We start from the raw sequence: 18,084 nt of genomic DNA on the forward strand, positions 1-18,084 counted from the left end.
CTATAGTATACCCATACAAAGCCAATTCAAGGAACAAACTATTGATTCACCCAATATCACGCATGAATCTTAAATGTCTTTTGGTCAGTGAAAGAAGCCTCAAAGGCCACATAATATATGATCCCACTTGCATGAAACTCTGGAAAAGGTAAAATTATACGGACAGAAAATAAATAATTGCCAGGGGGTGGGGGGTGGAGAAATTATTGACTACCAAGAATCAAGATAAGGGAATTTGGGAGGTGATGGAACCGTTATGTAAGAAACTGCTGGTCGACAAACAACTCTGAATTTGTCAAAATTCTTAGAACTGTAAACCACAGAGGCAATTTGACTGCATGTAAAATTATAAAAACCATCACCCAGGAGGTGGGGAGAACGCAAGGAGGAATGCAGACTGTGACAAATAAGGATGACTATACTACAAATGAATCACATAACCACACTGCAGGGGGTGGGAAGGAAGGGGATGACCTAAGTCACTCTGGAAGAGGGTTCTCACTGGACACCATAAGGCAGTAGACAAAAAGAATACTATACAAATACTTTACTCTAGTTGGTAATTTCTTTTTTTCCTTTCACAGGGGTATGCGTTAGCAGCTCTGAAACTACGTGTATAATAAGGTCAAACCAAGAAAATATATTGCAGATAATGAAAGCCAGGCTTCTCCCTGTCAGAGAAAGAAGTTTACAAACAAGAAAAAGGTATAGACTATAATAATGACCCTATGGTGCTGGACTGGCATTCAAGGTTTCAGTATGAATGCATAGATACAGGAAAAAAAGTGTGTGTGTGTGTGCGCGTGCGTGTGCACGCACATTCAAGGATTAGTGTATATGCAATCAACCTTTTAACCCTCCCAATGGCCAAAGCTAGAATGCTTTGAGCAACAAAATAATGATAGTGTTGGATTTCAACCCCTAAATATATATTATATATAGATATATAGCTATAGATATCTATATCTATATATCTATATCTAGATATATATGCATCCCCTGGAGTCCATATGGATATACATAAAGTGAATAAATGGGGAAGAAGGGACAACTCTTCCCTTCCAAAGGATTCCAATTAGTAAAAGTAGAAGGAATGAAGAAAATAGAAGGTCACAATTAGAACATCTTCGTAATAATTGTTGTAGGCACAATCCACAGTGGACACTAAAATTAAGGGACACTACTTTAAGAAGAAGCAGAATATTTGCACAGTGTCAACGTATTGTCTCTAAAATAAGTATTTATTAATTACAAAGGGAAAAATAGTAACTTAATAGACAAGAAACTTGGCAGAAACTACCTGAACCAAGGATCAAGTCACTAGTAATCGGACTTATTGACATATTGTTCCCCCTGATAGTATGCATTAAGAAGGGCAATAATGCATAACCTCACTCTAATCTTGAGAAAACACTAGATAACCCCAGATTGAGGGACATTCTACAAAACCTCTAGCCAGTGTCATGTCAAAAGTGTCAAGGTCATGAAAGACAAGAAGAAATTGAGGAAGCATCACAGATTGAAGGAGGCTAAAGAGGCAAAGCAACAAAATGCAATGTGGGATCCTGAATTAGAACTCGGGCAGAAAAATGGACAATAGTGGGAAAATGGTAAAGTCCCAAAATGTTGATATGTAAAAGAATATTTGGGATTTCATCACACTGTACATGAGAGAGGACCCAAGCCTTACATTAGTGTTTAGATTGTAAAATGTGGACTTTTTTCGGTGTCCTTGCATAGTTACTAAAGATTACAAAATATTTCAAACTGCCAAGAAAATAGAGGGGATTTCCCAGAAAAATTTATCTGAGTTGGAAATAAAGTTGTAACTTTTCCACTGTCCCGATAATGCTCTCCACTGCTTGTAACCTATGTAGGCCTTAGAGAAGGAAGGGAGGGAGGGAGGGAGGAAAGAAGGAGGAAGGGAGGGAGGAAGGGAGGAAGAGGGAGGGAGGGAAGGAAGGGGAAAGAGAGAACGAGTCAAGGAGAGAAGGAGGAAAGGACAGAAGAAAGGAAAGAAAGAAAAGGAAAGAAGGAAGTACCCTGTTGAGATATCTGAAGTGTCCCATTGCTTATCTTCTGTGTGGCTCAGCCTCATTAGGTTAACATAGTCTTACAAGTTACTATAAAATGGTTGATTTTTGTCTTCATCAAGTGACTTTGGAAACTCCAAGGCCTGTAGCAAATGAAGGGGAATTTCAATTCCAGCACCATGAATGTTTTCTAGAAAGACTCACTGCTAATCTTGAAGCACTATACACTTGACCCTTGCACAGTGTGGGAGTTGGGGCGCCACCCTTCCCTGCCATGGAAAATCCACGTATAACTTGTAGTTGGCCCTCCGTATACTCAGTTCCTCTGTATCCGAGGTTCCACATCCACATATTCAACCAACCTTGGATAGTGCAGTATTTACTAGTCATAGAAATCTGTGTATAAGTGGACCCAAGCAGTTCAAACCCATCAACTGTATAAGAGAAGGAAGCTATTAAAAGCGGTTACTCACCAACTGCTGCTAAAAAGTCTCTCTGTGCAGACATCTCAAATCCATCCCTAACCTCCTCACAATAGCCAAAAATAAAAGTGTGCTAGTGCCTCCTGCTCCTGCTCTCCCAACTACCACCCACTTCCATACCCGCTTCAGGCTGTCCGTTTGGAACTTCTTGCCACTCTTTCCTGCCCTTGACATTCTTTTAGGTGTGATTCACAGGAAGTAAATGACTGGGATGAGGCAGTGAGAGTGAATCTCTGTGTGATCCGCTCTGAATCCTGTAACCCACACCCCAAAGACAGCGCAGGGCACTGAGCCCAGCAGGGTTGCTCCTGGACTCAGAGAGGCAGCCAAGGTGACCATACCCAAGGCCACCAAAACCCGAATGCAAATAAGTCACCTGCCTTTGTAAGGATGCCACTGAATAATCAAAGTACATTTATTTCTGAATTCCTAGTCAGGATCGTGAAAGAGAAATATTAACTCTTAGGTGATAGAAACAGTAGTAAAATACAGTACACAGGAAGGTCATTTGAATGATAACAAGACAAAAGGTACAACAGCAAATGAAAAATAGCAACTTTAAAAACAAAGTGAAGCAGTTTAATAAGAAATTTTGTTAATAAGAAAAATACATGTCCCCTGTCTTTATTACATACTGTACAAAATAAAATATTGCACCTTTAAGTCATATAATAAATATATACAAAGAGTATTGTACAAATGATCTCTCTTTAATTTAAAAAGCCTTCAACAATCAAGTGTGATTGATGATGAACAACTCACAGGCTGGTGTGTCCTCGTCACATCCCCGCACCCGTTCCCAACCACCAAACCCTCCACGTACAGTAGTGCTCATCCCAGTGTCAGTGAGGCTGCAGTTAGAACAAGAGACCTGGTGCTCAGTAGATGGCAGAGAGACTCAGCAAGCTTGTCTACAGACAAATCCAAAGCCAGAACGCACTGCTCACTTACGAGTGACCAGGGACTAGGGCCAGCACACCTGCTTCAGGTAACTTTGCTGCCGACAGGCTATAGGCAACATGCGCACAGGCAGCTGGGACCCCGAATAAAGAAGTATGACCACTTATTTGGGGTTGTGTGCCATCCAAAGCCATAACTGGTAGAATGTAAGGTAAGAGCCCCCTAACCAAATCAGCTTTAGAACTTACAATTAAATACTACTTCCCAACTCCTTCAGCAGCAACAACTTATCCAAACTTTACCTCTACCTGGACGCCATCACTAATGCCAGCATTGGCACGTCCAAACCCAAACCAACTCTGGCCTAACCCTAATCCATAAAGCCAACTCTAGCCGTAACCCTAACTTAACCTCCATTTTTCTCACCTAACCCAAGGCTAAAACTAAACTGAACCCTAAACTTATTCACCAAATCCTAACTCTAACCCCTCATCCTAACTGTACCTTCCAGCCTAACCCTAATTCGCTTTGGATTTACTGAAAAATCAGTTCAAATTAAAACAATTATTTACTATAAACAGCTCTTTTCAGCTATCATGTTTCATAGTTAGATTACTTTCTCATAATTTTTCCAAAATAAAAATCCTTAGGAATACTATCTTATGCATAAATTAGGTCTAACAAGGCTTTGGTTTTTCTGTTTTTGTGCAAGAGAATAGTGCTGAGAAAAGTCTCATTCACAGCTCTTAAAAGAACGCTTTGAATATACTTCAAAATCAGTAGAAGAGGTTACTTTCCCTCTCCTTTAATTTCCAAGATGCCTCATTTAGTCACACATCGATTTCCGTAGTTGTGAAAATGGCAGCAATGTTTACTCTGTGTTTTCTTCCCTAAGTTCTCTAAGAGCAAGGATAAGATGCCATTTCCCAAGGATGCCTGGATCAGTCAAGAGTCACAAGCCTGTCCACAGTGATTGTCTCCTTTTCACAGACTAAACGTAAGGGTCCATAAAAATGCCATTAGAGCCAACATCTTAACAACTATTGGCCAGAGCTTCTAAAATGTAAATGCCTTATAAACCTGTTGCAACCCTAAAACAGAGAAGTCATCAGTTGCCGTGTTTCTCAAGCCTTCAGGATGTCCTACTCTGTACTAGTCTATAAATCACAGGAAGAGGCAGCTCCTGACAATGCACAGGTGATCTTGGTGATTTCCTGATTAGAAGGACACGATGAGGTCCCAAGTGCAATGGTGTACCTGCTACGGTATTTTATGTTAGTCCTGGAACATATCATTTAAAAGAGTTGGAATTAAAAACCGGCCATTGGGAAATGACAGTCCCAAATTTTAACAGTGATGATTTTGCATCGACTTCTGTCTGATTGTAGAATCTAGAGGGTTTTTTTGTAAAGAAATACATGTTTTTGTGCCAGCTACATGGGGAAGAGAGCTTTTACATTTTGTTTCATCTTCACAGCAGCATTAGGACCCCCCCTGCAAAGTTTTATCCTTCTTGACACGACTGACAGCACCTTTGTTTGTAGACGTCTAGCGAACACAAATTAAGATGATTTACAAACGTACAGTAGTGAGTTGTGTCTGTGCAGCCTCCTGCAAAAAAATATATATATATCCATTTAACACATAGCTCATTAGAGACCTAGTGTAAAAAAGTGCATGATTTTATGAAAAGCGGAAACTGAGATCACGTGAAGCGAAGAAGCTAGGCTTGGGTTAGGGCCACTGCTTGGCACTAGAGTCAGAAGTGCCCTGGACTCACGTCTTAGCTGGGCCAAGTGGCTTCTCGATGCCCTCCGGGCACGTCACAGTCCTTCAGGCCACCTGCTCCTCCCAGTGCTGACAGCAGCACTAGCTTCTGGGGTGTCATGAACCCCAGGGAAAACTTATCAAAGTTATGGACCTCTCCCTAGAAATATATATATGATTACATTTCCCACATAACTTCAGGGCATTTACACACCTGCCCAATCCCATCCAAGGAAGCCTTGTCTGAGGGGCTGAAACTCCAAGGCAGAAAGAGGCTGTGGACAGGCTCCCAGTGCTTGTTAGAAGGCCACTGTCCACGCTACTCACTCAACTATGTTCTTCTCTAAAGAACACCAAGTTGCACCCACATCAAAGCAGCTAATCTCCTGATGTCCCAAGATACCACATATGTTCAGAATGGCCCTGCGGATAAGACCCTGACAAGGTTGGCTCCATGCGGTCCGGTTTGCACAAGGCTTCGGGGTGGTCGCAATACCTGAGAGGGGTACGTACTATCACAGGAAGGCCCCAGGCAGTGCCGCCAGGAAGAGGGTTTCTTCCCCGGCTCGCAGCGTCTCTCAGCCACCGTCTTGCAGCTCCTTGTGTGGACACAGTCCACCTTCCGAGACTGGAAGCCCTGACCACAGGCTGACGTACAGGGCCTCCAAGGGCCTGCGTGCCAACATGCGTCACGAGCCCCCGACGAGCAGTTCCTCCAAAAGGTGGGTCTGAAATGAGAAAAACAAACAAAAAAGTGGACAATGGGAGAAAGTGGGGTGTCACTTCTTGCTGGGATCAAGCCTTTTACTGTATTGTACTTTCAGTATAGCAAAGGCTTGACAATTAGGACCTTATTCAACAGGAAACTCATCTGCATTGTTCCTGGCTGACTAAGCAAAGTGGTGGAGGAATCACAACCTCAATAGAGGCAAGCAAACCGCGTGTTTCCATGAGCCTCTGGCACCACATCAAGGCACGCACCTCAAAAGACACACTCTACTGATGAGCTGGAGCAGATCGATTTAGGCAAGGAAGAGAAGAATGACACATTTGTTGACAAACTGTAAGCTCTGTTTATATAAGCACTTGAAATATATTCTGCTATGAGTATGAATTTGTTTGTGAGCAATCTTCTCCACTATGAGGAGTGCTCTAGTTTACATTTAGGACACACTATAACTCGTAGGGAGAGCTAACAAAGACCTTTTGGGAAGAGGGATCTCTCTCTAGCCTCCTTACCCTTTAAAACAGAACAGAAAGTTAATGCCCTCTGTTTTGTTGTTGTCAAAAAGGGTCCACTGTATGTGTATATTTATTTGACAACCATGTGCCAGAGAATTTTCCAAATACTTTACATAGATTGACTCCTTTAATCCTCACAACTACCCTACACAGTAGCTAGTTAATTTTTTTAATTGAAGTATCGTTGATTTACAATATTATATTAGCTTCAGGTGTACAACGTAGTGATTCAATATTTGTATACTTTATACTCCATTTAAAGTTATTATAAAATACTGACTATATTCCCTGTGCTGTGCATTACATCCTTGTACCTTATTTATTTTATACCTACTGGTTGGCACCTCTCAGTCTCTTAGCCCTGTCTTGCCCCTCCTCCATGCCTTTCCCCCCCTGGTAACCACTAGTTTGTCTCTGTATCTATGAGTCCGTTTCTGTTACAGTCATTCGTTTTATTTTTTAGATTCCACATATAAGTGACAGCATATGATATTTGTCTTTCTCTGTCTGACTTGCTTCCTTAAGCATATATACACTCCAGGTCTATCCATGTTGTCGCAAATGGCAAAATCTCATTTTTTATGGCTGAGTAATATTTCACTGTATATGTACCACATCTCCTTTATCCATTCATCTGTTGATGGCTACTTAGGTTGTTTCCATATCTTGGCTATTATAAATAACGCTGCTCTGAAAATTGGGGTGCATATATCTTTTTGAATTTGTGTTTTCATTTTCTTCAGATTTATACCCAGGAGTGGAATTGCTATATCATCTGGTAGTTCTCTTTTTAACTTTTTAAGGAATCTCCATACTGTTTGCCATAGCGGCTGCACTAATTGACATTCCCACTAACAGTGTACAAGTGTTCCCTTTTCCCATCCTCAGCAACATTTATTATTTGTTGTCTTTTTGACAACAGATATTCTGACAGGTGTGAGGTGATATTTCATTCTGGTTTTGATATGCATTTCCCTGATGATTAGTGATGTTCAGCATCTTTTCATGTGCCTGTTGAATGCCCTCTGATTTTTGAAAAGATATTTACCCTGGAGGGTGAGCCACCTTAGTGGACCCACTTTGGGGTATCTGCTCTTGTTCCCTAGGGCAGGGCTCCTGGAACTGATGTACTTGTACCACATGAGAATGTCTCCCCATCCCCTAAGAGGACTGGAAGAGGGCCCTAACCTGAGCTGGTTCAATCACTGTCTTTCTCCCAGGAACTTGGAAGTTGCTGGAACAAGACATATAAACCTGAAGGCCGGAGTAGTGGTGGCCATTCTCTGCCACATGGGCCAGAGAAGTAGAATAAAATAACATTCAGAAAGAACAAAGAATGAAGCAGAAACACACGGAGCTGCAGAGCTGAGAGGAGAAATAACTCCTCATTTCTTGGTAACAGTCCTCCCTGAGGTCTCACGGCATTATCCCTTTGGATCGAGACATTTTTGTGTTCCTATAAAAGGCTCCCTATCAGCGCACATAATCCATAAGGAGTGTTGAAACACCACTGGAAATGTAATAAGATGGAGAAAAGTCTGATCACCTGAACTTCTCTGAGACTATTACACATAGTTGGAAGCAATACTTGGATTAGCCAGTAGGGGGAGACTCTATCAAAGGGTTTACTTAATACTGTCCCATCAAGCTGTTTATAAGATTCGTAAGAGGAAAAAGGATGAGGGTGTCCTGTTAACTGCAGCGTTTTTGTTTTCTCCAGTGGGTATGAACCTTAGGGGGCCAAAAGTTGAGTTGCTTTGGACAAGAGGGCAGAGACTGAGTACTCTTCAGCCATCCCCTATGCAGAGATTAGCTTTTCTACTGAAAACAGTTGAACAAATATTCCAAGAATACTCAAAGAGGACATGTTAAAATCTACCAAATTGTTCTATGTGAGAATGGTGGTCCTATCTTCATAAGAAATCTCCCACCCTCTCTGTATAACTCATTCCAAGTTGACTTTTGTTGTTTCCAGCCCAAAGGACCTTAACTAATACAGCCTCTTTTTCTGCTTCGTTAGAAGACAGGGCCAGTGGGATGTCAGAAGAAACTATTTAGCTTCCTAAACCTGAAAGATGAGAGAGGCACAAGGAGCTAGAGACCAAGGCAGATGCTGAAACCCAAGAGGCTGGTCATTGAGGATGCAGTAAAAGAATGCAAGATCGGTCCAGCAGAGAGCATCACTTCCTTCCGGGCAGGGATGGGACTGGGGATGGGGATGCCTGAGCTAGGGGGACACAGTCTGGGCACCAACACTGTGCACACAATTGGAACTCATGTCTTTTTCTATGTAAAAGATGAAAGTAGAAATGGCAGCAGAAATCATAACAGTAACCCTGTTTCTACTAGTCTTTCTCAATTTCTCATTCCTATTCAGTCCAGCTCTGCTCCTACCTCAAATAACCCTTTTCATCATCAGCCAGATGGAACTACTGATTCTGTAGGGCAGTAGATTCCAAGTCTGGCTTACTATCAGAGGTATGTGGGCAGCTTTCAAAAGATGTAGATTAAGAAAGAATTAAAAACAAAAGAAAACATAAACAAACAAACAAAAGAGATATAGATTGCCAGGTTCCGCTCCCTCCGAAAGATTCTTATTCATTAAGTGCCAGCTGAGGCCCAAGAATCTTTAAAGAAACTTCTCAGGGAATTCTGACTCATGGCTGAGGTTAGGAATTACCTCTTTGGGGAACAAACCCTCTGGGTCCTCCAGCATTTCCTCAGATCCCTGTGTTGTCTTCTTGCCATAATGTGGGCTAGTTTACCCTGATAATGCTCACTCCCTTTATAACTCTTTTCAGTGGAAGCCACACCTCCCAAACCCTTCCCAGGGCCAATAATAGAGGCTAGCAGATAGCCTGCTCACCACTGATTCTCTACCAGTGGCCACTAATAATGTTACTCCTTGTAACACAGCCTCTAATATTTACTGAGGCCCTACTATGGCAACTGGGGGTCTCCAGCCCGCCCACTGCATTGTAAAGTGAGATCTAGTACCTCACCTACCTTCAGCGAGCCCACAGGAAGCATGCCCAGTCAGCAGAAGAGGCCTGTGGGGGAAAATGAGGCCAGAAAACTGCAAAAGAAACCCACAGAAGCTCTCTAAACTAACCTAGTCCTTCTTCCATAAACCACCAGATATTTGGGGAAAACTAACAGCATGAAAGAAAAGTACTAGGACACTGGTACTAAAAGCTGAACAGCCAACCCTGGAGGAAGCAGAAACAATAGAGAAAATGAAAGGCAACTTGACTCTTTTCCCGCTTCAGGTCTAGGAATTTTTCTTCTATTATTTCTTTTATGTCTACCCTTTCAGTTCATTTCCATATCACTTTCTCTAAAACCCCACTTAATCAGATATCCTCCTGATAGATCCTTCCATGCCTTTTATCCTCTCTATTCTATTTTTTGCTTCTTGTGTTGGTTGGAAAGTTCATGGCATATCCAAGGGACTGAAAGAAGGACAGTGGCTGGAACACAAAGAGTGAGACAGAGTGAGGTCTCGAATGAAGCTGTGCAGGGAAGTAGGACTTGACCGTGCAATACTTTATAGGGCACGTGGTGGATTTTAGTCAACCTTTTCCCTAAGAGCAAGTGAAGCCTCTAAAGTGATGTTAATCCAGCAGGGAGACGGGGTGTGGTGGTGGTATGATCAGATTTGCATTTGGGAAAACATTACTCTGGCTGCAGTAGGGAGACTGGGTTGGAAAGGAGCATGGATGGATGGAGGGAGACCAGTTGGATGGCTTGGCCAGGGGTGATGGTGGTAAAGATGGAAAAAAGTGGATGGGTTGGAGAAAAAATACAAAGAGCCAAAAGTCATATAAAAAGTAACCAGAAAAGTACAAATTACAATAAGATATATTTTTTCATCTATCAGATTGGCAAAATTTTTAAAATATTGAAAACCTATATAAAGTTGATGAAAAGGGGGACTCTCATATATTGTTGGTATAGACATTTTGGTGGTAATTTAGTAGTATCCAAATGAGCATTACTGTCAATTCAAGTCCATACCTAAAATTTATCCCATAAGAATATTACCCTTTGTGCATAAAGATGTTCCGGGATGTTTACCGCAGCATTTGTCTGTAATAGCAAAAAAATTGGAACAATCAAATGTCCATTAGCAATGGAGTGAGGTAATATTAAGTACAACAATTCAAAAGAATAAAGTGACTCATGTACTCGGATGGGAAAGAGGCCTATCATGTATTGATAAGTAGAAAAAACAAGTTTCAGAAAAATATATCCAGTATGTTATAAAGAAAGCTCAAACCACGTAGGTGTTTGTAATATAAATATATCTTTGAGCGTGCAAAGTAAAACATCTGGCATGATACATATCAATCTGTGTGTGGTCTCCATCTTCCGAACAAAATTGGAAACTGGGTTTTCTTTTGAGAATAAGGGCAGCTGTTCCAGACATTTTCCATTCGAGGAGAATGGTTCTGGCTGGAATTGTTTTGGGAATAGGAAATGCAGCTGACCCTACATTGCCAAACCTTACTGAAGGCTCAAAGTAGCAACAGAGCCAATTGTCAAGGTCATCTCATTTTCTCCAGCAAGACTCAGGATGTGGAGGAGGAAGGAAGAGCCATAGAGTGAGCACCTTCTATGACCCAGGCTGCTTAAGTGCCTCACACTAAAGCAATTAATCAAAACTTCCCCCAAACAAGATAACCTAAAGACTAGGAGAAAATATTTGCAAATGATGTGACCAACAAGTGCTTGATTTCCAAGATATACAAAGAGCTCATACAACTCAACAACAACAACAAAAAACAGACAACTCTATCCAAAAGTGGGCAGAAGACCTAAATAGACATATGTCAAAAGAAAAAAATACAGATAGCCAATAGGCACATGAAAAGATGCTCAACAATGTTAATTATTAGAGAAATGCAAATCAAGCCAATAGCCACATGAAAAGATGCTCAACAATGCTAATTATTAGAGAAATGCAAATCAAAACTATGAGGTACCACCTCACAGCAGTCAGGATGGCCATCATTAAAACGTCTACAAATAACAAATGCTGGAGAGGGTGCGGAGAAAAGGGAACCCTCTTACGCTGTTCATGGGAATGTAAGGTGGTGCAGCCATTGTGGAAAGCAGTACAGAGGTTCCTCAGAAGATTAAAATAGAATTACCATATGATCCAGCAATCCCACTCCCAGGCATATATCCGGAAAAAACTATGATTCAAAAAGATACATGCACCCCTATGTTCAGAGCATCACTATTCACAATAGCCAAGACATGTAACAACCTAAATGTCCACAAACAGATGAATGGATAAAAAAGATGTGGTACCTATATACAATGGAATACTACACAGCCATAAAAAAGAATGAAATAATGCCATTTGCAGCAACATGGATGCAACTAGAGATTATCATACTAAGTGAAGTAAGTCAGAAGGAGACAGGCAAATACCATACGATATCACTTATGTGTGGAATCTAAAATATGACACAAATGAACCTGTCTTAGAAACAGAATCATGGACATAAGATAATAGACTGGTGGTTGCCAAGGGGGAGGAGGATGGGGGAGGGATGGAGTGGAAGGCTGGGGTGAGCCGATGTAAGTTTGTATATATAATGGATAGACAGTAAGGTCCTACTGTATAGCACAGAGAACTATATTCAATATTCTATGATAAGCCATAATGGAAAAGACTATTTAAAAAAAAGAATGTGTATATGTGTATAACTGAATCACTTTGCTGTACAGCAGAAAATAACACAACATTGTAAATCAACTCTACTTCAATTAAAAAAAAAACCTCCCAAGCATAATTTCACACGGACAATAATACCCCATTGTGCATTGTGCAGAGTAGGCGGTTAGGTAGTCCAAGGTTACACAAGAAGAGAGTGGCAGAACTCCACATTTCCCCGTTAGTGTGCCCTCTTGGCTTTCTCCTCACTTTCTCTGGCTGGAGCACGCTCCTCTGGGGTGGTGGAGTCGCCAGATGGAAGGGGTCTGGGTGACCTCTGAGTGACCTCAGGGAACAAAGTTCTTCTACCCCTAAATCATCTATCAGCTCAGACTTTTATAAAAGAGGGAAGCATTTTTTTTTCTTGTGTAAGCCCCTTAACAAGATAAAAGTTAATTTTATTCTCTGCTAATAACGTTGGACGTTATTCTGTGCCAACGTCCTAATCAAACAGTTTCTAAACAAAGGAGTAAAGTAGTTCATTGAAAACACTAGGTTACAGATTTAATCTGTAAACCTAAATGAAATATTATTAGGCTTCATCAACTTTGTATATAGAGGGAAAAATACCTGTCTATTCTCAATGCTACTTTTTCCTTTCTCTTTGGGGTGTCTCTGTATGTTGAACATCCAAATAATTTGTAATGATAAATAGTACATGTTAATGAGTATTTTGGTATAATACATACTATTGAGGATGGCACCATGAGAAATCATAATTTAGTAGGAACTGTCCATTATGAGAGGTGGTATAGAGGACAGATGATGCCACTTTCAGGTGGTCATAGTCACTATCTGAGGTGGCAGGGGTTGTGTGCTGCCCTAGGGCGGGGCCGGTACCTCCTGTCATCACAGCCGGACTCAGAACGGTTGGGGTGTTGACAAATTATATGATGCTGCTGCTGCATCCTCACAGCGCGACCCAGGCAACATCCAGGACACTGGAACAAAAGCACAATGCAGTATAAACAACATTGTGAGCTCATGCATGCTGGGGTTCCAAAACCATGTGCTGCGGTGGCATTGCTAAGGACTAGCTACAGGGGATCAGCTGTCCCCAAGGGAAGTTAGGGAGGATGGAAGCCCAGCTCTAAGGACCAGACAGCCCTCCTTCGGAGCCTGAAGTTTCCTTTCCTCCTCTTTTCCCCCAGAAACTGAGACCACCTCTGGGCAGAAGGGGAAAGGACAGGGCCAATCTGTAATTGACCAGGCTTAGGTTCAGAAATGACTGTGCTTAAAACCATAAGCCATGGCCAAGTTTGGATTTTCCTGCTCAGAGCAAAAATGAAGGCTATATGTTGAGGTGAGTTCAATTACAGAAAAAAAAATTTGACATGCAGCAGTTCTTAAATTTTTCTGTACTCATAACACCTACTAATTTTTCTTCTAATTTGTTTTATGATTGAAAAGGTCTTTCCCGTCCTGATAGTTCTATTTGAGTTTAATTACTTTTACACTGAGCACTTTAATCAAGTCAGAATTTATTCTGATGTATGCTGTGAGTCTGGGCTCTCATTTTACTTATTTTTCTTACATTAGCTGACCAATTTCCCTCATACAATTCACATACTGTACAAGTCACTGTTTAATGTATACAATTTAATGGTTTTTAGAGTTGTGCAACCATCACCACAATCAATTTCAAGACATTATCACCATCCCCAAAAGAAACCCTGTACCCTTTAGCATCTATTCCCAATTCCTCCCACGGCCTCTCCCCTTCAGGCCTAGACAACTGTTCAGCTACTTTTGTCTCTAGAGATTCACCTATTGTAGACACTTCATATAAATGGAATCATACAATATGTGGTCTTTTGTGTCTGCCTTCCCTCCCTGACCATAAAGTCTTTAAGGTTCATCACCCTGTAATACATATTAGTACTTTATTCTTTTTAATGGCCAGATAATATTCCATTGTACAAATATACCACATTTATCTATCTGTCAGTTATTTCCAATTTGTGGAATTTTATTATGGGTTTGATTTGAGTTGTTCCCACTTTTTGGTTCTTATAAATAATGCTGCTATGAACATTCATGTACAAGTTTTTGTGTGACCCTGTTTTCATTTCTCTTTGGTACATACCTAGGAGTGGAATTACTGGGTCATATGGTAACCATACATTTAACCTTTTGAAGAACTGTCAGACTGTTTTCCAAAGTGGCTAGGCCATTTTACATTCCCACTTGCAAAGTATTAAGGTTCCAATTTCTCCATGTCCTCATCAACACTTACTACTATCTCTCTTTGTGATTAGCATTTCCCTAATGACTAATGATGCTAAGTATCTTTTCCTGTTCGTATGGGCCATTTGTAAGTCTTTATTGGAGAAATGTCTATTCAGATCCTTTTCAATATTTTAATTAGGTTATTTGTGTTTTTATTATTGAGTTTGAGTGTTCTTTATATATTTTACAAACAAGTTCCCTTTCATATATATGATTTTTTTAAACATCTTTATTGGAGTATAATAGCTTTACAATGGTGTGTTGGTTTCTGCTTTATAACAAAGTGAATCAGTTATACGTATACATATGTCCCCATATCTCTTCCCTCTTGCATCTCCCTCCCTCCCACCCTCCCTATCCCACCGCTCTAGGTGGTCACAAAGCACTGAGCTGATCTCCCTGTGCTATGCGGCTGCTTTCCACTAGCTAGCTATTTTACGTCTGGTAGTGTATATATGTCCATGCCACTCTCTTTGTCCCAGCTTACCCTTCCCACTCCCCATATCCTCAAGTCCATTCTCTACTAGGTCTGCATCTTTATTCCCATCTTGCCCCTAGGTTCTTCTGACCATTTTCTTTATTCTTTTCTTTTTTAGATTCCATATATATGTGTTAGCATACGGTATTTGTTTTTCTCTTTCTGACTTACTTCACTCTGTATGACAGTCTCTAGGTCCATCCACCTCACTACAAATAACTCAGTTCCTTTTTATGGCTGAGTAATATTCCATTGTATATATGTGCCACATCTTCTTTATCCATTCATCTGTTGATGGACACTTAGGTTGCTTCCATGTCCTGGCTATTGTAAATAGAGCTGCAATGAACATTGTGGTACATGACTCTTTTTGAATTATGGTTTTCTCAGGGTATATGCCCAGTAGTGGGATTGCTGGGTTGTATGGTAGTTCTATTTTTAGTTTTTTAAGGAACGTCCATACTGTTCTCCATAGTGGCTGTATCAATTTACATTCCCACCAACAGTGCAAGAGGGTTCCCTTTTCCCCTCACCCTCTCCATCATTTATTGTTTGTAGATTTTTTGATGATGGCCATTCTGACCAGTGCGAGATGATATCTCATTGTAGTTTTGATTTGCATTTCTCTAATGATTAATGATGTTGAGCATTCTTTCATGTGCCTGTTGGCAATCTGTATATCTTCTTTGGAGAAATGTCTATTTAGGTCTTCTGCCCATTTTTGGATTGGGTTGGTTTTTTTTTGATGTTGAGCTGCATGAGTTGCTTGTATGTTTTGGAGATTAATCCTTTGTCAGTTGCTTCATTTGCAAATATTTTCTCCCATTCTGAGGTTTGTCTTTTTGTCTTGTTTATGGTTTCCCTTGCTGTGCAAAAGCTTTTAAATTTCATTAGGTCCCAATTGTTTATTTTTGTTTTTATTTCCATTGCTCTAGGAGGTGGGTCAAAAAGGATCTTGCTGTGATTTATGTCATAGAGTGTTCTGCCTATGTTTTCCTCTAAGAGTTTGATAGTGTCTGGCCTTACGTTTAGATCTTTATCCATTTTGAGTTTATTTTTGTGTATGGTGTTTGGGAGTGTTCTAATCATATGGTTTTTCTCCTTCAATTTGTTAATATGGTGTATCACGTTGATTGATTTGCGTATATTGAAGAATCCTTGCATTCCTGGGATAAACCCCACTTGATCATAGTGTATGATCCTTTTAATGTGCTGTTGGATTCTGTTTGCTAGTATTTTGAGGATTTTTGCATCTATGTTCATCAGTGATATTGGCCTGTAGTTTTCTTTCTTTGTGACATCTTTGTCTGGTTTTGGTATCAGAGTGATGGTGGCCTCGTAGAATGAGTTTGGGAGTGTTCCTCCCTCTGCTATACTTTGGAAGAGTTGGAGAAGGAAAGGTGTTAGCTCTCCTCTAAATGTTTGATAGAATTCACCTGTGAAGCCATCTGGTCCTGGCCTTTTGTTTGTTGGAAGATTTTTAATCACAGCCTCAATTTCAGTGCTTGTGATTGGTCTGTTCGTATTTTCTATTTCTTCCTGGTTCAGTCTCAGAAGGTTGTGCATACCTAAGAATTTGTCCATTTCTTCCAGGTTGTCCATTTTATTGGCATATAGTTGCTTGTACTAATCTCTCATGATCCTTTGTTTTTCTGAAGTGTCAGTTGTTACTTCTCCTTTTTCATTTCTAATTCTATTGATTTGAGTCTTCTCCCTTTTCTTTCTTGATAAGTCTGGCTAATGGCTTATCAATTTTGTTTCTTCTCAAAGAACCAGCTTTTAATTGTATTGATCTTTGCTATCGTTTCCTTCATTTCTTTTTCAGTTATTTCTGATCTGATTTTTATGATTCTTTCTTTCTGCTAACTTTGAGGGGGTTTTGTTCTTCTTTCTCTAATTGCTTTAGGTGTAAGGTTAGGTTGTTTATTTGAGATTTTTCTTGTTTCGAAAGGTAGGCTTGTATAGCCATAAAATTCCCTCTTAGAACTGCTTTTGCTGCATCCCATAGGTTTTGGGTCATTGTGTTTTCATTGTCATTTGTTTCTAGGTATTTTTTGATTTCCTCTGTGATTTCTTCAGTGATCTCTTGGTTATTAAGTAGTGTGTTGTTTAGCCTGCATGTGTTTGTATTTCTTACAGATTTTTTCCTGTAATTGATATCTAGTGTCATAGCGTTGTGGTTGGAAAAGATACTTGATACAATTTCAATTTTCTTAAATTTACCAAGGCTTGATTTGTGACCCAAGATATGATCTATATTGGAGAATGTTCCATGAGCACTTGAAAAGAATGTGTATTCTGTTGTTTTTGGGTGGAATGTCCTATAAATATCAATTAAGTCCATCTTGTTTAATGTATCATTTAAAGCTTGTGTTTCCTTATTTATTTTCATTTTGGCTGATCTGTCCATTGGTGAAAGTGGGGTGTTAAAGTCCCCTACTATGATTGTGTTACTGTTGATTTCCCCTTTTATGGCTGTTAGTACTTGCCTTATGTATTGAGGTGCTCCTACGTTCGGTGCATAAATATTTACCATTGTTATATCTTTTTCTTGGATTGATCCCTTGATCATTATTATGTAGTGTCCTTGTCTCTTGTAATACTCTTTGTTTTAAAGTCTATTTTGTCTGATATGAGAATTGCTACTCCAGCTTTCTTTTGATTTCCATTTGCATGGAATATCTTTTTCCATCCCCTCACTTTCAGGCTGTATGTGTCCCTAGGTCTGAAGTCAGTCTCTTGTAGACAGCATATATACAGGTCTTGTTTTTGTATCCATTCAGCCAGTCTATGTCTTTTGGTGGGAGCATTTAATCCATTTACATTTAAGGTAATTATCGATATGTATGTTCCTATTACCATTTTCTTAATTGTTTTGGGTTTATTATTGTAGGTCTTTTCCTTCTCTTGTGTTTCTTGCCTAGAGAAGTTCCTTTAGCATTTGTTGTAAAGCTGGATTGGTGGTGCTGAATTCTCTTAGCTTTTGCTTGTCTGTAAAGCTTTTAATTTCTCCATCAAATCTGAATGAGATCCTTGCTTGGTAGACTAATCTTGGTTGTAGGTTTTTCCCTTTCATCACTTTAAATCTGTCCTGCCACTCCCTTCTGGATTGCAGAGTTTCTGCTGAAAGATCAGCTGTTAACCTTATGGGGACTCCCTTATGTGTTATTTGTTGTTTTTCCCGTGCTGCTTTTAATATTTGTTCTTTGCATTTAATTTTTGATAGTT

At 40.2% G+C, this 18,084-nt stretch overlaps 1 protein-coding gene and 1 long non-coding RNA gene across 6 annotated transcripts in view; one reads left to right on the forward strand and one right to left on the reverse strand.

Moving 5' to 3' along the window:
• Positions 1–4,085: 4,085 nt before the first annotated feature.
• The window catches only part of ADAMTSL3 (ADAMTS like 3), a 366,780-nt gene continuing 352,781 nt past the window's right edge, over positions 4,086–18,084 (reverse strand). For 4 of the 5 annotated variants that reach the window (XM_059912342.1, XM_059912338.1, XM_059912341.1 and 1 more), the window contains 3 exons: positions 12,990–13,090; positions 5,696–5,910; positions 4,086–5,026 (listed from right to left, as the gene is read on the reverse strand). In XM_059912342.1, coding sequence (XP_059768325.1) covers positions 4,920–5,026; positions 5,696–5,910; positions 12,990–13,090 — 423 coding nt within the window. In that variant the 3' untranslated portion in view covers positions 4,086–4,919. Of the gene's footprint in view, positions 5,027–5,678; positions 5,911–12,989; positions 13,091–18,084 lie in introns of all 5 variants that reach the window. The other variant, XM_059912340.1, reaches the window with a different exon arrangement.
• LOC132359082 (uncharacterized) overlaps positions 5,698–18,084 on the forward strand; it is a 52,506-nt gene continuing 40,119 nt past the window's right edge. Inside the window, exons 1-3 of the long non-coding RNA XR_009500722.1 lie at positions 5,698–5,904; positions 6,045–6,245; positions 13,301–13,452. This is a non-coding gene — a long non-coding RNA (uncharacterized LOC132359082). The remainder of the gene's footprint in view (positions 5,905–6,044; positions 6,246–13,300; positions 13,453–18,084) is intronic.

Source organism: Balaenoptera ricei, chromosome 2 (genome assembly GCF_028023285.1).
Source record: "Balaenoptera ricei isolate mBalRic1 chromosome 2, mBalRic1.hap2, whole genome shotgun sequence".
NCBI classification, from domain to species: Eukaryota; Metazoa; Chordata; class Mammalia; order Artiodactyla; family Balaenopteridae; genus Balaenoptera; species Balaenoptera ricei.